Below are 23435 nucleotides of genomic sequence, written 5' to 3' on the forward strand. Positions count from 1 at the left end.
TCTAGAATCCCTCCTCTTCTACAAGCAGCATGGTGGTAGGGAAGGGAAAGTTTCGACTGTGTCAACTGAGGACATGTTTATTAGTAATTCCTGAGATAATTCACATCAGGTTAAGGAAGGTAACTCCATGTGGTTGCTTCAACTACTTTTTCAGTTATAAACTCCAGGTCCAAGAAACTAGTTGTTATCCTAGCAGATTGTATTTCCATATTTCTGTATCTATGGGGCTATGGATTTATACATTGGCGTTTGTTTGGTTTTTGCTTGGCTAATGAAGAGACTGCAATTCTGTGAAGATTTAAGCAAGTGAAGGCTCTGGTACAAATGCATTTAACTTCAGTATCTTGGAGTCAACAACTAAGTAAGCGCTCAGAAGTGACTCCTCGTTCATCCCCTCCTCCGGGGAGCGGCGGACACTGTGCCACTGTGCCTTGCAGGTCGTCCCGTCGCTCCTCACAGAGCCCTTGGCCGGTGACTCACCCTCCAGGCATTCAACGATCGCAGAGAAATGTTATCCTCATCCCGTCTTACCGCCTGCTTACGTCTCTATTTTAGGCTCCTAGAGTCATCTGGCTTAGAAAGACCTCTCTGATGTGTGATCCTTGAACCGGTCTCCATGTTGAGATACCTTGGCACACCATCTTGTTTTTGGCTGAAATGATTACCGCCCCTTGGTTTGGAAATACATTGAGTAATTGTAATGATTTCTTACATTCAGGCTATTTTCCATAGGGGAAGATATTACCAACTTCTTGGCAGAATACTTTCTCCCCCCGCCCCAATAGTTGGTGGAGTTTGGCCCTAGTAAATCCCAAGAGGTTCCCTATTTTAAATGGAGGACATTCAAGACCTTACCTTCTTTCCAATTCATTCTTGCTGTGGTGTCTAAGCACTTTAAGCTAAAGTCTCCATCCTGCCTATCACAGATGCTTTTATTTTACTTATATGTGTTGTTCCTGGTGCTAAAAAGGATGTAAAAATATGGTACTTCCTAGACACACTGATTGTCATTGCTAAACAACTGGGTGGGATATTGAAAATTAAGAATGCTCTAAAAATTGTGCCCTTCTTGGGGCTCATCCCTCTGCCAACCTCTTATTTTGCTTCCTCCTACTCAGATAGGTTCTCTATCGGCCTTAATGATGACACACGTTCTATTCCCTCAATTAGACTACAAGCGTCTTCAGGACAAAAAGAACAGAGGCCATGCCCCTTACCTAGTGTAGCTGATGATGGTAGCTCCGTGCAGTCTGATCAGTTGCAGAAGCAGATGACATTGCATTCTCACCACAGCTGTTTGGGATTAGGAGCTTGCAAAAGTAGCCTAACATTAAAGTAAAGGCAGATTGGAGAACAGCACTCTGCTCCTTCCCTCCAGAGAGTAGTTCAAGCCAGGCCTGGAGTAGATCTATGTTGAGAAGAAGCATAATTACCTTGGTCCAGAGTGGCCCCAGGTCTTGTCTAGCAGACTGAGTTATATCTATCAGGGCCTTTTAAAATGCTGACTTGGCTCCCTAGAAATACAAAACCCCCCAGCATCGTTTATAAAGGTCACTGGCAACGACCTGGGTCAGAATAACTTCAGTCCGTTTTGTGCCAATGTCATGAAAGAGGAAGTGGCTGAATACTTAGATAAGCTCCTTGAGAGTTCTATATTGCTAAATCCAAACAAAGGAGGAGAGAGGTTTATAGCTGAGTTTTTACTCTATAATTCAAATGCCAATCTAGTAGTGAAATATGCTCTAGGAACTCCGATCAGAGATTTTTGTCAGGCGTGGAAGCCAGCTGTGCTTTGGGTGAGTGTGGATTTCCCACCTGCAGAAGTGTAATTCAGAATTAGGCAAAGTAGAAGATTTTGAGGTGGGGTGAGGGATACAGCTTACTATTTTCAATGCAATGAGAAATAGCTCCAGCTCAAAGGAAGTCGTGGAGAATCAAGAGCCTTTAAATTCGGGAATCCAAGTGTACCAAAATAACTAGGATGCTTTAAGATACGAAGTGAAAACTACAATTTGGTAAAGATTATCTTCTAAATAAAACCAACAAGATAACAATTAGCTGCAATTTTAAACTAACAATTTCCTTCCCAGAAAGTTATTATTTGTGAGTTTATATATCAAAGCCTTTCAGATGTTATTATTTTAAAAGAGTCTCAGAGCTCTCCTGGAAGTCAGTGCATATGGTCCTGATATGGCTGAGCTCCCATAGCTCACTCTCTGCTCCTGCTCCTCGCACACATGGGCTACAGCTGCCTTGATATGAACTTGATGCAATATGATTTTGTCACTTATATCATCACCTGAGCACTCAGATACCACCCTAGAAAAGGCAAGCAAGATAATGGTTTCAGTGGACCTTTTATAGCCATATTTGAAAGCATTTTGCACGCACACACACACACACAACGCTTGAATGTGTTATAAAGCAAAATGGTTAAGTAGAGGGAGACAGCGAACTGTACAGCCTGAGAGATGCAGGCTGCACATCCATCACGAGTATCCCGTTGTGCTGAGTGCAGTGGTGCATTTGGGGACATGAAGCCAAGGCCAACAGAGTTACAGTGAGACCTTGTGTGTTTTGTTTTTGTTTTGTAGGCAGGTGCTGGTCTGGCTACTCAGGAGGCTGTGATCTGAAGATCATGGTTCAAAGCCAGGGCAGGTAGGAAAGTCCATGAGATGCTTATCTCCAATTAACCACCAAAATCCTGGAAGGGGAGCTGTGGCTCAAGTAGCAGAGCACTAACTAGCTTTGACATAAAAGCTCAGGAACCGTGCTGACCCTGAATTCAAGCCCTTGAACAGAAAGAGAGAGAAATTGGGGTGGTGACGGGGAGAGACAAGAGAGAGAGGTCAACACAGAAAAGAAAGAAGACAAGGGAGACGCAAGGGGAGGGAGGGGACTTCCAAGGGGAGGAAAAGAGGCTCTCTGGACAAGCTCCCCACTATAAAATGAGATGGCCTTGTAACGGCGCTGTGGCTCAAAGTGGTAGAGCACTAGCCTCGAGTGAAAAAGCACAGGGCAGCACCAGGGCCCCAAGTTCAAGCCCCACAACTGACCAAAACAACATCAATAGCCTAAAATGAGATGGCCTGAACAGATGATCTCTGAGTCCTCATCCAACTAATTCTGTTCATGAATTTCATCTCTCCAAACAGTTTACAAGTCCTTACAATGAGATTTGAGATCGTATGTACTTGTATTTAAGGAATAGTGTGAGACTTCATTTATTAACTACTTTTCTTTAACAGAGGCTCAGAGCAGAGTGAGCAAACTTTTACCTGTAAGGTAAAAGACACATGCTGCTTAAGAATGCTTACTAAATTGCTTGAAATTTGTTTCTTTTATAGTAAAACAGACACCACACTATAAATACATCAGACTTGTTTACTGCTTAGAAAAATAAATGTCTTGTGCAATGCTTTCAATACATAATTTATATATATATATGTTATTCATAAATAAAAACAGCACTGTACTGTCTATATGCTTCTGCTTAGACAAATCAGTAATGGAAATTTCAGTCTCAACTCGAACTATAAAAAAGTACAAAGCTCATCCACATTATCAGAAGGTAACAGTCCCAAACAAACTCACTTAAAATAGGGTAGCCATGGGCTGGGAAGGTGGCTCGGTGGTAGAGCACTTGCCTTGCATGCATGAGGCCCTGGGTTCGATTCCTCAGCACCACATAAGAAAAAAGAAAAAAGCCGGAAGTGGAGCTGTGGCTCAAGTGGTAGAGCACTAGCCTTGAGCTGAAGAGCTGAGGGACAGCGCCCAGGCCCAGAGTTCAGGCCCAATGACCGGACCCCCCCCCCAAAAAAAAATAGGGTAGCCATAAGTTTTCTATAAGTTCTTTCATGACTTAAAATGTAACCTGTTTTTTTAAATTTCTGATATAGATCATAATTTAAGGTAACATTGACATATTTGAGACATTATAAATCTTATATACACATTCACATATAGCACAATGTCATGAGCAAGTATCAGTAATAGGTAATTAACCAACTACTAAAGTTAAAAAAAAAACAACATTTTTAACAATTTAAATGCTTTGTGATAGGATAATTAATGCCCAACAGATAACTTTAGAAAGAAAAGACATCGTTTGGATAATCAAAAGTAATGAGATTTTCTATATATATTTTTTTATCCTTCACTTTAGAAATTAGAAATTATCTAAATTTAACTCATTGAATTTCTTGACTAAAGAAAACAGACTACATTAAAATTAGACATTTATATATGTATATACATGTCAACTAACATTCTAACTAAACTAACTAAACTAAAACCACTTAAAGGAAAATTGAAGGCAAAAGCTTAACTTGCCTAGTTATTTACATAAACTATAGTTTTAAGCTATGTTTGGCGGCTCTAGTAAGATGTAGATAATTCAATCTACTACTTTTGTTGTTCTCTTCCAGACTCCTACACAGTAATTTCTGTATCAATAATCACATAAAACAGTATTCTCAATGTTTTTCCCACAAGACAAATGAGTCTGATTGGCTATTATTGTTCATATACGGTTGAAAACAGCCTAGCTCTGTAGTTTTTCTCCTTTTTGATTTTCCAAATGCTGGGGCTCAAACCCATGGCTTCCAACTCTTCTATCCTTTTAAGTCAGTCATTTTAGCTCAGTATAATAATTTTAAAAACGGAATTAAAATTAAGGTGAAAGATGCCCCCTCATTATAAAATTACCATCATTATAAAATTACCATCATTCTGAACTTTGGAAAAGTCAAACATAATATACAGTTTTAAAGAGGCTTTTATGAGGGGTGAGAATATACTCTACCATAGACGGTATAATCAACTTACTATCACATTAATTGAGAAGCACACTGGCACTTCATGATGCCAGAGCAGCGGAAGTTTTACTAACGCCCTGGTTTGGACTTTGTGGACTGGCACTGTCACACTGTCTGCCTGCCTTTGGAGAGGCAGCTTGTTCATGAGGATTACTGCTTTCTTTAGCGAATTCTAATGTCACCCTCTGCCCGGCAGATGGATGCGGCTTCTCCTCGGAACCCGCCTGTTTCCTCGCTTCTGCTTCCTGTTCTTGAAGCAATCTTTCCACCTCCACCTCGAGTTCCAAGGTCTCCTCGTCGGCTTGTACATCCAGTTGCCGCATCAGCTCCTCCAACTTTTTGGCCTTCCGGAGCTCGTTTTGCTGTATGATTGTACAAAGGTGTTCTGTGAGTTGTTCTTTTATCTCAGTCTTGCGCTGCAGATCTAGCTTCGCAGTAATGTACTCAGCTTCAGCCCTGTCAAAACGCTTTCTGTATCAGGACAGACACACAGATTGGCCCATTAGGGTTAGACACTCGAGAGACAGTGTGGAAATAATAAACTCTAATTGGAAAAGAAATGCACAGGGCAGTGTGGATATTAATACCGTCTGAACACTTGTCTCCACACCCGATAAACTACGTCACAGATGCCGGGCCTTTCACAGCTTCCTTATTTGGATTCATCTCCTACAACAGCACTCTTCTGCACGCAGTTCTTTCCAAAGCTGTGTTTGTGTGCAAACAGGCTTATTTTAATTCAGTAGTGTGTTAGCTCTGGGATGAGGGTGGAAGGTGGGGAACTCTGATTGACAGCTTTGTGAAGCTTCTGTGCTATGCATATTCCCCTGCTGGCCAGTTTCAAACTATTGGTATGACATCTTTAAACGTAGAATTGGAGAAATATACAAGGTCTGCTAGTATGAGCTAGCACTAGCTAGCTGAAGCCCACAACTGGTTAAATGTAAAGCAAGAGATGGAGCAAACAGAAAACTTGCACCTAATGTGTGGCTTAGAAAAGTAGGAAACATTTTGAAGAAGGCTCCGGAGGGTAGTGGGTGGTGAACATGAACAGGACAGAACACACAAAACAAGACGACAGCAGGTGAGGGAGAGATGTGAACACCAAGTGGAATGGAAAGCTTGAGTACAGATTTAGCAGGGTTTTTCTTGTTGCTGACAACTTGGGCATGCAATTTGTTCTTGTGCAGAGCTGCCAGCTCCTTATAGGATCCTGTAGCATCACTAGCTTCTGCCCACTAGCTGCTAGAACAACCCTGCAATCATGACAACCCAAAATGTCTCCAGATATTCACTGCCAAACATCTCTTGATGGACAAAATTATTCTCAGCTGAAAAAAAAGAATTCCCGGGTTAAGTTTTTCTTATAGTTTTTTCTTTAAGTTTTTCTGCAGTTGGCAGCAAGAGATACCCGTCACGCTCTTATTAGGAAGCTTTATGGGCTGAGGATATAGCTCAGTAGCAAAAAGCTTACTTAGCAGGCACAAGGTCCTGGCTTCAGTCTTATTTTTTGGTGGTCAAATTTGAACTCAGGGCCTTGTGTTTGCTTGGCAAATGTCCAACTCTGTTCTGAGCTGGTTGTTGCTTAGGCACACCCTTTGCCAGTTGTGCTTACTTTAACGCATGAAAGACAGGCATGCGCCTCCACCACACTGAGCTAGTTCTACTGAAGGTCTTGCTGAACGAGGACAGCTGGAATGGAGAGGCAGCTCCAACGGCCCCTTTCTCTTCCTTTTCCGGTACATCTGCATCCATTACCTCTTGCTTTTCCTACATCAGGTGACTTTTAGCAACAATGAAGGTTCTTCCTCTCTTCCAAGAAAAAGAGCCTGATTTCTATTTGCCAACTGCCAACTCATTCTCAAGTTAATTAGCTGTGGAGGCCCTGTTGGCTCCTCCTACCATTACCTACTATTTAAACCCAGGAAGGAAGTAGTTTTTAGCACTTTAGAACAAATAAAGTTCTATCTCCTAATGTAAGACACAGTCTTGGAAAGAAAGATAGTGAAAATCATAAAAGGTTTTGGGGCTCCAAAGTTTCTGGTCATTTCCTGCTTTGGTCTTTGGATACAAAGAATCAAGTATCCTGTCAAACTAGCTCAGGGAAGAGGCAATATCATACACAGGCCATCAGAATCAGGCGTTTCCTCAATACTGAGAAGCCATTCCTTTCTCTGACTTGAACTCTCTGTCAAATTTGTAGCCTAATATGGTTACAGCTGGAGGCTCTACAACAAATCCACTTCCCTCTGCCAGTGATCCATCTTACGCCTCCTGAAGGAGTACCTTGGTTAGCCTGACCCAGAGAACTCTTACTGTCGGTGGCTGGAAGCTGCTTGTTAGCCTATGGGTGAAATGTCTTACAAGTGATTTGCCCATCTCTGTTCTAACCAGGTGTGTCCTAGGGTCAAAATTCAGAGTAAAAAACACAGGCGGATCCCTGTGGAAGGGGTGGAAGTAGAGGCGAAGATTGAAAAGTTCAGTTCAGTGATCCTGGGCAGTTATTAGCTGAGTTTGGTGAGTTTATCTATAAAATAATGATGATAACATCATCATCTTAGGAGTGGCCTAGGATTGAACAGTATCAATAGGCCAGACACCTCACCTACTGCTACCGGAGAAAGATAATTCTCCTTTTAGAGTACCTTTTCAAAGCATTAGTAAACAACTGTCTAAAAGTTAAGATCATGGTGTTCATACTTTCAATCTGTACTCATTTAACAATATTTTCTGTTTTTTTTTTAACTGTCTCACAAAATAAACCTAAGGAGAACAATCTTTATTAGCTGAGTACCTATAGAAATCAAAATTGTTTGTGTGTGTGTGTGTGTGTGTGTGTGTGTGTGTGTGTGTGTGTGTGTATGAATATCTTACCGCTTCTACCCAATTTCCCTTTTCTGCAAGTTGGTGGTCTCCCTCAGCCAAAGTATGTTAGTAGAAATTTACAGACTAGTTTCATGAATACTGAATTGAAATTAACATTTGAGAATAGGTCCCATTAGTTAATTGCAAATTAACATGTGCAAAAGCTGTTTGCAAATAGCTTTTCTATTGATCTTTCACCCTAGATAAATCACTGAAGTTTTTGTATTTTGTTTTTTTAAAGTCCCTCTAGTCAGAAACATGCATCTATATTCTTGTACAGAGTGATTTATGTTTGAAATATTGATTAGTTTCACACACTGCACTATTAGCCTGGGGGGGCTGGTGGATAATTCCAAATTAAGAGTGTGATGACATACTGTGGAACAGAATAATAAGAGCATTATGCATAACAGAGCAAGACATATTGAACTGGAAATGTAATTACAAAATTGTTTTGTTATTTAAAGGAACACTGAATGATTTCACAAATGTTACTTAAAGGATTTAGAAACTGTCTTTTGGTTTTAGTATCCCTGAGATTAAAAAAAAAAAAAAATTACAATCATTAACCCCGGGTATACTATCAGTTTGTTGGTTTTTTAGTTTCTAAGTTGTTTTACCTATTTTCATGGATAAACATATCACATTTATACTTTCTTAGAAGTCTTTCAATGGACAAGAAAAAATATTTTAAAAACCTGGGTTAAAATGGATTGTGTTTTACAATGATTACGATGGGTTCAATGAACCCTTTTACACATCTGAAATAGATTAGGGACTGGAAGTCATTTTCCCTCTCTTGAGATATTTTGACATCTTATTGCACTAGCAGTGTTTTCATCATTACTCAAAAACTATCCGTTTGTGCTAAAAATTAAAACAATAAGAAACCAGAGACTGATGAGATGATGTAAAGAGATGCAATAGTGAAATAAATTATTATCATTGCTTACTTATCTAAATGCTTTATTTCACCTCAAGAAGGTATTTTTAAAAAGCCAAAAGGCATCATCTGTTAACTTTCACTGCAAAGAGTTGAGAATTATTTCTCATTTATTACACATACTGGCAACATAGAGAAAACTGACAGAGGAAGACCTTGTACTCTTGTGAGAGAAATCCAAAGATCACTGGTGTGGTGGTGAAACGCGGCCTTTCAAAAACAGCACTCACTTTGGAGTGTATGGAACTAGAAGTGAGTATTACTTTATATAAAACATTACCTTGCAGGAAAAGCATGTGAGTAAGGATGTGAGGAGTTACGGCACCATCTCAAGATGGAAGAGGAGACTATGTCTCTGGGGCTGCACAGAAGGGAGCGGAGTGGCCATGGTTAGCAACACTTGGAGCCACCACAAGCTGGTGAAGGCCCCCGCATGGACTCCTGCGGTGTCTGCGGAAGCGGAGCCTCTGGGCACCTGGACTTTGGATGTCTAGCCTCCAGAAACACGAGAGAAAATCCCTGGTATTTCAAAGCACTCTGTGTGCGGTAATCTGTTAGGACATTACTAAGAAACGAGTGCAATACAGAGATATACTCTCTAGAATGTGAGGGATGACCCTGACAAGAAAAGGGAAACTCAGATCGTGAATCTTGTGCAAAACCCAGGCAGGTGAAATGCGTCAAACTCAAGAAGCAATGAGTGAAAATTATACCTCTAAGGATTAAAAAAATAAAATACAAAGAGAAATGTGATATTCCCATGCAGTGGATAATCATTTAAACAGGAAGAACTTAATCAGCCAATATTTTCCAAGTAACCGGCTCTCTCCTATGTTGCTAAAAGAACGTAGCTACATTTTTTTCATCATTTAATGTTTGAGTCAAACTTGACCTGAAACAAAGAGGTTTATTGTGCTTATAGTCTTATAAAGTTACCTTCCACAATCCTTTTATTTTTACTTCTGTCAATTATTAATAAGATGACTTAAAAATGTGTGTATATATCCATTATACCTAGATGACAAGGACAAGTGTTTTTCCTGGTAACGAAGGGTTCGAAGTGTGGCTCTTTCTGCACACCCCACACTGCAAGGAGCAGCACGGGCCACAGCTGTTCACAGAAGCAGCAGCAGCTCGCTTAAGTTGGCAGCCACTATCCTAAGTTGCTCTGCATGTGCCAATTTTACAAAGCAATGTGCCTCACTTGTTACACAGAACCTTTTGTGGACAGTACTGTGCCAGGCACTACCCAACTAAGGCAGTCAAGGGATTCCCTCACGGACACTGAATCCCCCAAGTGCTACCTTCTAGTAGAGTCTGACAGTGACAGTATTTGTAGTGCTGGGGGCGGGCCATGCCTGTGCAGTGAGCCGCCCTAGCCCTGGGTCATATGCTCAATCTGGAATTCCTCAGCAACTATGACGGCACATTAGAAAAGGTTGTCTCAGTCTGATGCATGAACAACACCAAAACCAGGTTCCACTTCTATGAGCAGAGGCTTCTTCGGTTTTGGTCTTCTGAGTCAGGGTTTCGCTGTCTAATCCAAGTTGGCCTTGAAACCTCTTGGTAACTCAGGCTAGCCTGGAATTCACAATTCTCCTGTGTTTCTACTAAATGCTGGGATTACAGGTATGCACCACCATGCCTGGTATGAGCTTAGGCTTTTAAAACCAGCCTCATCATTTATATAAAGTATCTGTTTACAAAAAGTAACATGAATAGCAGTATCATGAAAAACTGACATTATTAACTCATTAAAGATGCAAAATATATCATGTAAAATATTTTTACTATGTAAAAATTTACTAAAATTTCATTAAGAAAATTTACATAATACAGGTTATTTTCTCCCCTAATAATTCCACCTTCTTTATGGTTCTCTATAGGCTAGCATTGTAAGATATAATTTAAGAGTACTAATCTTATGTAATATAAATATGAAGTATCCTTCTCCAGCCTCCATTACGACAGAATTAAAACAAAATCAAATTATAGTTCCAGCCAAGGTACCTAGTACTATACCTGATACTATGAATTATTTATATGAAAGGCTATAAGACTATAAAGGTGACTCATGAGAATAAAATGTACCAAAAATCAAGGCTTAGTTTACTCTTAAAAAATCTTGGTTAGCCTCTTAACAAGTTTATTTTTATTAGTAGAATCTGGAATATTTATTTATCAGACAATGATGACATTGATTTAGGTTGTTAATTAATAAAGGCAGTCCATTTGGTCAAAAAACAATTACAAAAAAATCACAAAGACAACCACAAACCTCTTTCCTAAACACTGAACAGTGAATTAAAAACCATCATCAAGCATTTCCGCTTTATTAAATTGTTACATAAACATTCTGATGTTGTGGTTCACCCTGGACTAATGAGGCGTTCTGATTGATTTCTAGTGTTACAGAGAAAGATGCAAAACAGAGTCATTAACACAGAATTCCCTTGTGAGAAAGACAAACCAGGATGATTAAAGCAATGCTGAAGGGACTTGAAAACCCTGAAATTGGAATACTTTTTTGCCCTTTTATCTCTTTGTAAGGGCCATGTAATTTTTTACATGTGCTAGTTCGTTTAAAAAATACTCTGATTTTTTTTTCTTCAGAAAATGCCAGTGGTTGGATCCAAGGAAACATATGATATCAAACCATTTTGTACCAAGTATAATCCAAAAGAGACAAAACAAACCTCAAGAATCTTACGGTGGTATTTTCTTTAAAATATTCATAAGCATTAAAAAAATAAGCTAGGCCTTACTTTGATGAAAACTAAAGTGAGAATCTGGCTCCCACAAAGACTACATCAAACAGTCAAGCATTTTAAATGGAAGGGGCCTAGACTTAGTGATAGAATAATACTGTTGGTGCAGGTCACTCAGACATTTACATTGTTAGATTCTGAAAGACCACATTGTTAGATTCTGAAAGACCGAAGAGCACCAAACGTTATAAATATATGAAAGTTCACCAGAAAGACTAAAATGTAAATAAATAACATAAATAATGCAGAAAATGCTCTAATAGGAACTTACAACAGGTAGGCAGATTCTGTCACTCAAATTGGCCCAAGAGGAATAAATGCATTACTTAAGGGGTTGTTATGAGACTTAAATGATGAGTCTCATAAAACCTACTAGCTTAGCTAATATGTGTGTGTATGTAAATATATAAGCTATATATATATATATATATATATAAACTAAATGAGATCTTGTCAGAGTTTACCTTTCCAACTCACCGTGCATATGAGTAGTCTAGGCTGGCCTGATCAATGCGGTTTCTGAGGATCCCAATGTCAGCTGACACCATGTCATCTAAAGCCTGTAATTCCTTCTGGACCCGCTTTAGTTTCAAGGCCTCTGCCTGAGTTCTTTTAGATCTAGAAAATCAGGACAGTCGGGGGGAGGGGAGATTGACATTTAAATACACAGATTCATACATAATATAAATTAAAAAAAGACACTATATATAATTACAGTTCATGAGTTTTTAAAGATTAGATTAGAAAAAAAAGATTTTTTAAATGCTGGTAACATTTTGGTCTACCTCTAACACTACACTGAGAGAACTTTTCCTTATTTTTCCAAATTTTCTATTAGGCCATATTATTTTCATAAATAAGGGGGGTGGGAGGGATATTTAAAAGGCCCAGGCCAGTACCAGGGGTTTTGACATTCCTCGTTCCCCCTCTCCTGCTCTGCGGGAGGCACAAGCACTCTGTCGCTGAACTACATACATGCCCAGCCTTTGTGTTTGTTTGTTTTTTTTTGGGGGGTGGGGGGTGGTCAGTCGTGGGTCTTGAGCTCTGGGCCTGGGCGCTGTCCCTCAGCTCCTCAGCTCAAGACTAGCACTCCACCACTTGAGCCACAGCACCACTTCTGGTTTTCTGGTGGTTAACTGGAGATAAGAACTTTCCTGTCAGAGCTGACTTTGAACCACGATCCTCAGATTTCAGCCTCCTGAGTAGCTAGGATTATAGGTGTTAGCCACTGGCGCCCAGCTCTAGCCCTTGGTTTTTGGAGTCTGTTTTGCCATGTGCTTGCTATGCAGCAGCCCCGACTGACCTGGAACTCAGGACCCTCCTACCTACCCACTCTATTTTAAGGGCTGGATTAGTTATAACCACGTGTCACCACGCTCAGCAAGGCATTCTTGCTAAGCCTATTTTCATTTCTGATACTTAGCAACATGAAGAACTGATTCTTGCATTAAACAGCACTACTTTATATATACAAAAATATCCATTTGTCTTTCATTTTCTAAGGCTCCATTTCCCCATACTTTCATTACTTTGCTTCTTTTCTTATTCTCTAGGCAAAAACTACAGATTCTCAAAACTATCTGTAGGGCTCAAAACCAATACATTTTCTTATTTCTTTATTTAGAAGTACATCCAACTTCACCACCTTATCCCTTCTCTAGACACATTTAAGAATACAAGTAGAATACACACTATGAGACAGAATAAAGAATACAACACATCTTTCATCATGATTCCACTCATTTCAAAACCTCACACACATTCATGAGAAGAAAACCTAAACATGAAATCACTATCATGCTACTTAACATTCTTCTGGTGTTTACTGCACTATGCATTTCCTTTTCCTTCTGCAGATAAAAGTCACTTATCAGTGTGACCCTTTTACTTCAACTGTTCATTATCCATTTATTAATCACCAATGATGGCGCATTTTCTTACGTTTCTGTGTCTCCCACTTCTGTGTGAAGTCAACAGCACTGGGGGCAGAACTGAACTGAACCTACAAATCTTGAGGCTCCGCTGAGGTAGCTCAGGATGGCTACACAAGCCTCCTACGCTACTTTCTGAGGTGGGATACGGTCAGATGCCACCATACCCAGCCAATTCCATCAACCTCATAAAATCCCTGGCAAATCATCTCCCCACTTCAGCTAGACCGAAGAGTACTAAAATGCCTTTGGAAAAGCAATTGATTATAGGGAAAAAGCTATTTCCTATGTCTCAGGAGAGATCCAGGTTGAGAATTTTTTTTTTTCAAATACAAACACACTTCTGGTAAAAATTCTGAATTACTGGCTCAGGCCTGTCATCCTAGCTACTCAGGAGGCTGAGATCTGAGGATTGCAGTTCAAAGCCAGCCCGGGCAGGAAAGTCTGTGAGATTCTTTTCTCCAATAAGCCACCAGAAAACCAGAAGTGGCACAGTGGCTCAAGTGGTAGAGTGCTCACCTTGATCTGAAGAGCTGAGGGACAGAGCCCAGGCCCAGAGTTCAAATCCCACGACCGACAAAAAAATAAAATAAAATAAAATTCTGAACTACTCTTACATCCACCTAACCTTCCTCTCATCTCCTCTGTCTCTCTATATACTCCAGCCTCAATAGTAAAAGTTTTGCAGACCTCATTAAAGGTTTTAAGAAGGAAATCCTATCGAATGCTTGCTTGAATTCAATTGACACTATTTCAACCACGCTTTAGTGTTTAACCTTGACCTACCTTGACCTCTAAACCATGAGAGACTACAAACCACAAACTAAAAGGACAAAAAGAGCAACGGCCACAGAGAGAACAGCTTAAATGGGAATGTGGCTGTTTGAGGCTGACACAAGGACAGAACAGCACTTGGAGGTATCCGAAAACGCACATCTCATGCAGAGATTTAAACAGCTTAAACACACATTCAACTTACATTATCTTACATATATGCTGTTCATACACACTTTGATTTGTAACAATATAAGTCACTTGTGTAGAATAACCTGATTCCCTGACATGCCAGATGATAAAGGCTTCTCCACATGAAAATCTAAACTTGAATTTGTTTCTTGTTGGCATACACTGAGAGCTGTCCACTGCTCTCCTTGCGAATGCATACATGGTCACCATGGAAAAAAATGGACGCCAGATCTTTTTTTTTTTTTGTCAGTCATGGGGCTTGAACTCTGGGCCTGGGCATTGTCCTTCAACTCAAGGCAAGCACTCTACCACTTGAACCACAGCACCACTTCCAGTTTTCTGGTGGTTTATTGGAGAAAAGAGTCTGACAGACTTTCCTGCCTGGGCTGGCTTTGAACCACAATATTCAGATCTCAGCCTCCTGAATAGCTAGGATGACAGGCGTGAGCCACCGGCTCCTGAGTGATGCTAGATCTTAATTGTAGCTGTATTTATAAGTTCACCTATGCTTCAAAAATTCTCTTAATAATTAAAACTAGGATTTTTATAACACTTCTAAAACAGCTTATAGCTAGTATTAGAAGTATTAGAACAGGAACAGGGCAATAGAATTGAAACATGAAAGGAACAATGTATAAATAACCTCCCCTGTTTTAGGTGCCTCACCTTTCTGCAATAGCTTTAGCCAAAAGAGCTTTCTTACGTTTATTTTTCTCTTCCATTAGGCGTTGCTCTTGCTGAAGAACTTCCCAGCGAGACTTTTCTTGCCTAGGGAGAAAAAGATACAGAAATTAATTTATGAAAGACAGTACTGTCCTGCCCACACCTCACAAGTCTGCCTCCTATGTATAAAATTTAACCACGCAGATCACGTGTATTTTCTTTCAAAAGTCCTCCTATAAGACCCATCTGTAGCTCATTCTTCTGTTTAATAGGAACAAAGACAACGATCTGAAGTAGAAAAAGCTTACACAAATAAGACCTTTGAAATCCATTAAATGTGTATAATCTAGAAACCCACAAACTGGAAACCAGAGTACTGTGGCAGTTTCTTAGAAGTACAAAGAAATGTGTAAGTTAATTATGTGTTATAGGCAAAATGAAGATCAAAATAAATTGGTCTGCAGCTGATATGTCATAGTTTGTAGTTTCCTCTAGTGCAAAGTCCCTCTAACGTCGTTAACATAATGGTCAACGATTTCATGTGTTTCTTTCAATTTGCTCACTTTTTTCTAACTCTTAAAACATTTTAAAATGTAATGAAGCACTATGAGCTAAAGCCCAATTTAACTGGGCTAAAGAAAAACTTCAAAGATCTAGATACACATATTGTCTTCCAATCTATCCAATTCTGAGAGAAATATATCAAAATTTCCCATAAAGTCATGAAGTTGGTGCCAACTCAAATTAAACAAGGTAACAGAACACTATTTATTCCTGTCATTGGCATTTCTTACAGCCATTATTTTAAGTTTTTACTCATAAACCTAGTAACCACTTCCAGGAGTCCCCTCTATTCCTACAACTTTCTACCTTACGATTGTAGACATCTCCTCATGCTCCTTTGTTCCAGATCACCCGACACCTTCTGAAATGGTAACACTGCCACCTGGCATATTTGTAGTCATTACTTCGATCAGAAGTTTTTCCCTCTGAGGCTTTGTTATCATGCTGCATCAGTGAACTCACATACTATTTCTTTTCTTCTTTATTGCTCTATTATTCTCTGGTCTACCCTTTGCCTCTCTCATCTTAGAGCATAGGTAAGAAACACCCTTCTTTTGCTATGCTTATAACCTCAGAATTTCTTTTTATCAAGATCCATGTTTCTTGGTTCCTCAAACCCCATGCTTCTATGAATTTTCTCCCATACATCTAATAATAAAACTAGTTTTTCTTATTATATCCAACCTAAATTGTTCACTTCAATCATTTTCAAGGCAAGTCTAGGCTTCAAAGGAAAACCTTGCTGCTAAAATTACAATAGAAAACAAATTATCTAGTTCAACTTAAACTCATTCCCCCTCCAACTGGTGTGAGGCATTGTTGGTAGAATATACTTCAAGATATTTAACTACGCAATATTTCAATGTTGGATTCGTAACTCACGTAGATTCCTATCTCTTGACAAAATGAATTCTTAGTTTTAAATTCCCAACAAACAGAAAACATGTTAAACTCAGTCCAGAATATCATGGGTCAACAGAAGTTGGAAATATCAGAAATTAGAAAAGATATTTGCAAAATCTCATTAGAGTAAACAAAAAGAAACACTATCCTTTCTCTAATATTTCTTTAAGAATTTCAGAATGGCAATTTCCATCAGTGTGGCCAAACAGAATCATAAGGTTCTAATACAAACACATTAAAGGATAAAAAGGGAAGTGTGCTGTGGCTCAAGTAGTGGAGCACTTGCCTGGAGCAGGGACAGCGGCCAGGCCCAGTGTTCAAGCCCCAGGATAAAAAAAGAAAAAAAAAAAAGAGTAAAAAGGCATTTGATTCTGCAGCTAAGTTACGTACTTGTCTCCTGAACTTCCTATACTTCTTCCTATGACTCTACCTTCGGGTCTCCTCTACAACTACCTTTTTCTGGGCTCATGAAATACCCATCTGGAAAATGAAGAACAGGTTCAATCTGAAGTGGCACTGGGCCTAGAACTGCTTCTGCAGAGTGACAAGGGCAGACTCTGAACAGAGAGACTTACAAGTGAATCTTCACTCTTTATCATTAGTTGTCTATCAACCTTAGGAGGATTTTCTTGAAACATTTTTTGAGGTACCAGGAACCTACCTGATCTCACTCATGATCTACCTGACTCAGCCTCCTAAGGATTACTATGATAGCTAAAATTACTGATGTGTGTACCACCAAGTCAAGTATTAGGAAGATAATATCCTTTCTGTGTCTTGGGTATCTCAATTATGAAGCAAAACCAATCAATATCACTATAAAACTGCTGTGAAGATTGACAGGAAACATTAAAATGCTTAACAAACCCTGAATTTTATTCACATGGTAATTTCTTTTCAGTAGTTTGCTAATTACAATTCTAGGCTTGAATATAAACTAGAGAACATGTAAAATAAATCAACAAGTTCTATTTCCTTAAAGCTCAATGGGGAGAGAAAGGTAAAACAGGAAGAAAGTCTTGCAGACTTACTAACAATTCCACTTTCTTTTCCTCCAACTTGCAATCTGGCTTTGGAGGGGGAACCTCAAGACTTCTGTGTCCATCATGGGAATTCTCAAGTCCTGGTCCCCTGGGCTGGCTTTCAGCACCTTGTGGCTGTCCATCAGCAACTGGAGTGGAGGGTGTAGGAGGATGAGGAAGTGCAGAGGAAGAAGAATGAGCATTCTGAAGGTGAAGTCTCTGTTTTGCTGCAGAAAGCAGCTGCTCTGGAGGTAATGACGTAGATCCATCTTGAAGTCCGAGTTTTCGGCTTTGTTCTAGAAGGGCTTTTTCTCGTTGAAGTTGTTGCCGACTTTTCTTTAGAGGAAGACGGCGTTGAGGTTCAAATGGATCTACATGAAAGAAATGCTTGCATGAAGAGCAGATAAATGTAATTTCAAGTACAATTTCTCTAAAAAATGAAGTATTGACATTACACTCTGATAATAATTCTAGAGATCCTTCCAAGTTATTCTGTCTTGAAAACCCAGGAAAAAAAGAACAACGAATTTTCTATACATTTAATACATGTCACGCTATTAACATTTAATATGACCACATTCTCAGCTTACCTTTTTAAGAAGTCCATTTTTATTACGAGTCAGACAGTGGGACTGAAAACAAGGTTTGCATTTCTTTCTGTTTGGGTCTGATACAGGGACGTGGGTACCTGACATTTTTGACTCACTGGCTAATACTCTACCAGCTGAGCCACGTCTCCATCCCCAACATTTTCATTTCAACTTGATTTGGTAATTATTAGAACAATGAACTTGGATCAAATTAGGTAGACAAGTTTTCTGATGTCTTACATATGATTTAGGGTACTACCTCCTTTCTTGGAAGAAAATGGTGGATAGTTTTCAAATGGGATTTCTTTAACTGTTTATTGGGCTACTTCATACATTAGTAGATAGCTCAACAGAAATGCACTTGAGCAAAGTCCTTTACTCTAGAAATGCTAATCTTAAATTGTTTTATTAAAGGTTCTATTTACCGAATTCTAGCCAGGATCCCATCAACAGACTCAAACTAATTTTAATACTAACCTTTGCAAAGCAATGGAAGAAGATAAAGCAAGTGGGAAAAAATTTAAAGCATAAATCAAATCCTTTATTAAACTTTGTTGCTCTGGTAATGCCAATGTTGACCTCTTAGGACAAACAAGAGAATTTGACTTTTATATCTATTTCATAAAGATTTATAAATAGCAATTGCTATAAAATGCCCAGGAAATGAAATTATGAGTCCTTACAAATGATAGGCCTTTTTACTTCTACATTTGAATTTTGAAGCAAAACAGGCCTCTTATTTAAACTTTCCAAACTAGACTTAAAAGCTCTGGGTTAAAAGTTCTAGGGACCGGTGGCTTGCAACTGCTTCTGTGAACTTGGTTGTTCTGTCTCATGTACAGAATTCTGCCTTCGCTATTGTTTAAAGACTACTTGATTAGAAAAGTGTAAGTTTAGAGCAAGCGTCAAGCCGCTTTTCACAGTGCATTTCCTCTGCTAATGTATGAATCTGTGGATGCACTTTCAATTTAATACAAGCTACTTTCTGAAGCTTTTTGTCAATAAAGTAGGTATGAGGTGACCTCTCTGTTTTGTTCTTAATTCCTAATTCACTGCACATTGGTGGTGATACCATTTTTTATATTTCCTTTTCTATGAAATATCAATTAGTATCTTGTGCCATGTATCAGCAGCAAATAGAAAATTTAAAGTGAAAATATTTCAATACCAGAAATGCTCATGTATCTAGGAATATGTAAAACAAAAAGATAGTTGAAATTTCTACAAGAAAGAAACTTCAGAATTTACCGAGAATATCAAAAAATACCTAAATACAGTAATACTCTATAAAGATGTCAAATCTCTCCAAATGGATCCAAAGATTCCAAAGAAATTCCTATCCTAGTTTACAGAAATCTGGTAATATTATTTTAAGAATTACATAAAAGGGTAAGAGGAAACAACAGAAAGGGCTATCTTGATTAAAATATATTCTTGTCTGAAAGACCATGGTGAACCTCCTTAGTACAACTACTTCACAATAAAACAAAACAGGAAAGCCAATCAGGCTGTGTTGGGGAGATGGGGATGAGAAGGGGGAAAGTGGTGAATGAGGACAGTAAATCAGGATAAATACGGCAAGCTTATTTGCAACATAAACCAATAATGAAACCTATTTTTGAAGGAGCAACCCATAGGAGAGTGATAAAGAGGGTGATTTTGATGAGGATACATTGTATGTATATACAGAAATGTCACAGCGAACCCAGCTCGCTGTACAGCTGATATTTGCTAATAAAAATAGAAAAAGTACAAGGGTACTAGACTATTAATATCAAGAACATTATTAAGGTTTGTTACACAGTGGTATTTGTGCAGGAATAAGCAAAACGGACAATGGACAGAATAAATAAAATGAGAAACCAGGTGCCTGTGGCTCATACCTGAAATCCCAGCTAAGGAGGCTGAGACATGGGGGATTGAAATATGAGGCCAGTTCAAGAAAAAAGAATTAGCAAAAGAAGCCAGGCACCAGAGTTTCATGCCTGTAATTTTAGTAACTAAGGAGGCTGAGATCTGAGGGTCACATTTTGAAGACAGCTCAGGCAGGAAAGTCCATGAGACTCTCATCTCCAAATACTACCAGAAGTAGTACTACCAGAAGTAGTACTGTGGCTCAAAGTGGTAGAGTGCTAACCCTGAGTGAAAAAGCTCAGGGATGGCACCCAAGCTCTGAGTTCAAGACCCACAACCAAAAAAAATAGAAAAATTAGCAAAATAAGTCAGTCTGGAGGCACAGTTTGTGTGCTACAGTGCAGGCTAAGCAAGCCAGCCAAGGGACCTCAAGAAATGAGTTCAAATCCCAGTACTGACCAAAAAAAAGACACTGAGAAACTGATTCATATAATCATTATTACATGACAGAAGTATGGCAAATCAACCTAAAGAATATTTTCACATATGAATGAAAAATTTCAAGCTTTTCATAATGAAATAGAACACACATGGAAATATATGTATGTATATGTCACACACGATTCCAATCTGTAAAGATTTATTTTTAAGAAATTTTACAAATAAAACCATGATGAGCCATATCCCAACTTCTGAAGATATAAGAGAAATGTATCCTGTTCCCAAATTCGTATCACTTAATATTTTTAAAAACAAACATAGAAATGACACAAGTCATCTACTGGAGAAAGCACTGGTCAACCTTCTCTTCTTCTCTTCCTGCAGGGTGAACTACGACAGCACCAGAAGATGGTCAGCTGATAACCCACCGCAGACAAGACGCCAGAGTGAAAAGCAAAGCTGTGTTATTTTAAATAGTTGATATTTGTTACTTCAGCTTAACTTGTCTCAACCTGACTCATAATCATCAATGCCTTTGTAATTCCCTTTGTATTTGACCTTCCTTGGTCATAACATATTCAATGCTTCCCAAAGTGAAATTTATGTTTCATTCCTTTGCTATGCTATCCTTTAGATTTCCTGTTTCTTTTTCCTCTTCCTCTTCTTCCTTTTTCTTCTTGCCAGTCCTGAGGCTTGAACTCAGGGCCTGGGCACTGAGCTTCTTTTGCTCAAGGCTAACACTGTACTACTTAAGGTGCAACACCACTTCTGGCCTTTTCTGTGTCTGTGGTACTAAGGAATCGAACCCAGAGCTTCATAAGTGCTAGGCAAGCACTCTACCACTAAGCCACGTTCCCAGCCCTGGATTTGCTATGTTTCTAAAAGAACAGATATGTTCTTTTTATCGGGCCTTACATGATTTTTGACCTTAAATATATGGCATCCGAGTACACATTCATCTACAACTTTTTAATTTTACCTATTAGCTGTACAATTAATATGTTCAGCTACTAGATTATGTTTAGCAAGCCTATTTATTTATCCACCTCTCTTTTAATGGGCTTGTTGTATATAAACAAGATGGTTAAGTACAATCTGGATCATGTTGCCCAATGTACATGCAGGTGTTTCTACAGAATATTGTCCTGTTTTTGCTGGCAATCAATCTAATCTTTCTATGTTCTTTAACTGTATTTTTGATCCATTTATTCGAGTTTAACAAATGAGAAATCTAAGATGAAAACAGCTGGTGTCTTTAGGCCAATCACTGTATTAGACTATGGCTATACAGAGATGCTCCAATGCTTTCTCTGTTCTCAAGATATCAATAGACTAGTGATTCAATGTCCATCTCTCTATTAAGTCTGGGGCTTTGATATTCACTTTCTTACTATCCTCTACTTATCCCAAATTGCCAGATAAGTTAAAATATACTTCTACATAGCCAACTGTAATTTCTAATATATTAATATTTATTAATATAATGAATTTATACTAAATCTTCTTTCTCCTGACATACTGCTAATAACTCCTGTAACTCTTCCAAAGTCCCATCTAATTCCCTCCCATAATGAAGTTCTTCCTACTTCTGTGGCAACATCTTGTATACCATCTACTATCACATTATTCCTGATTTGTCTCATTATGCAACAGCTCTTTGAATGTTTAGGATAGCTCGATTGTCTTGGCACCCCTAATCCAGAAGCTAATTCCTAGAATTTGGAAGTGTGATCAGATGCAAGAGTTTCTACACTCCTGAACATCTAAGACATATGAATGGATGAGTCACTCAACTAGACAGTCACTTCACCACATCTAGTAGTAGAACATTTATGAGATAATCTGTACCGTCTTTAGACTAGTCAAAGTTTTGCCAATCTATGTAATCGGCATGGAAGCTCTGTTACTCATGTGCTCCCTCTCCCACTCATGAGCCCTGTTACTCTCGCATGTGTGGTAAAACGTACTTCAGCACGTCGGACTTTCCCAACGTAGTAAGGAGCATGGCAGGATTTCGTTTTATTCACAGATAAACTCCTTAGTGTATTTGGTACCAAGAGTGCAGCATCTTCTCATGAAGTGGTACTCATGACAGGATCTCCACACCGACCTTGATGAAACACCAATCACAAGCAAAGTATTAAGGACTTCCCCACCCGCTACATCACAATAAAAACGTACCAACTAGCTTTACACCCGGTGGGTGAGGCCGCGGAGCCGCACAGGTCCTGGCTGACCCACCCAGGGTAGCACACGTGTGCACACGTGTGCGTGACGTGTGTGTGCACACGTGTGCGTGACGTGTGTGTACATGCATGGGTGTACACGTACATGCGTGGTGGGTGTGTGCGTGCACTCGTGTCTATGCACGCGCGCACAGCCTGCGCACACACGTGTGTGACACACCATCTCCCAGAGCCCTTCGGCAGAAACCGCCCGGCAACCGCAGCCCGGGCGGCTGCTGCGGGCGCGGTCCCGTCACGCAGACCCGGGCCGGCCACCGGCGTTCGCGCCGGAGGGGCAGGCCCGGGGCAGGCCCGGAGCAGGGGCAGGCCCGGGGCAGGCCGGCCTCCCGGCCCGCGCGGCGGGGGTCCCGTCCGCAGCCGGAGCTGGGGGCTCGCGCTCCCGAAGGGCCGGCCCGGGCCCCGCCGGCCGCCCCGGCCCTCCCCCCGCCCTCCCCGGCGCCCCGGCCCGCGCAGCTCCGCACCTCGACTCTGCTTCAGTCTCCTCAGCTCCTCCTCGGAGAAGCCCGCCCAGCCCTGCGCCATGGCCCGGGATCCCCGCGCCCCGCCTGCCAACTCGACCTCCCGGGCACATCCGGGTTCCTTTCCGCGGTCGCGAGGCGATCGGCCAATCAGCGCGCGGGGCTCCCGGACGCGAGGCCCCCGCCGCGGCCCGGCCGAGGCTGCCCTCAGCAGTGCCGGAGAAATGGTCACAGGAAACCTCGTGAGGCAGTCATCTCGCGCGACCTGCCTCGGCGCCCTCTTCTCATTGGCGTGGGCTCATCAAGCAGATGTAGGGGGACGTGGCCCTGCGGAGAATAGACAGTCGGGAAGAGGCTGAGGGCGGGGAGCGGGAGAGGGCGTGGCCGCCTCTGGCGGGCGTGGC

At 40.3% G+C, this 23435-nt stretch overlaps 1 protein-coding gene across 1 annotated transcript; it reads right to left on the reverse strand.

The window, feature by feature from the left end:
* Positions 1–3256: 3256 nt before the first annotated feature.
* Positions 3257–23186, reverse strand: LOC138819673 (RAB6-interacting golgin-like). The gene is made up of 5 exons (XM_070011166.1): positions 23035–23186; positions 17456–17813; positions 14957–15058; positions 11871–12011; positions 3257–5288 (listed from the first exon to the last, which is right to left on the reverse strand). The coding sequence occupies exons 1-5, from the start codon at positions 23093–23095 to the stop codon at positions 4859–4861; spliced, it is 1092 nt and encodes a 363-aa protein (XP_069867267.1). The 5' UTR covers positions 23096–23186; the 3' UTR covers positions 3257–4858.
* Between the last annotated feature and the right edge of the window lie 249 nt (positions 23187–23435).

The sequence above is a fragment of the Dipodomys merriami genome, unplaced genomic scaffold (assembly GCF_024711535.1).
Source record: "Dipodomys merriami isolate MVZ:Mamm:240054 unplaced genomic scaffold, mDipMer1.0.p SCAF_81, whole genome shotgun sequence".
NCBI lineage: Eukaryota > Metazoa > Chordata > Mammalia > Rodentia > Heteromyidae > Dipodomys > Dipodomys merriami.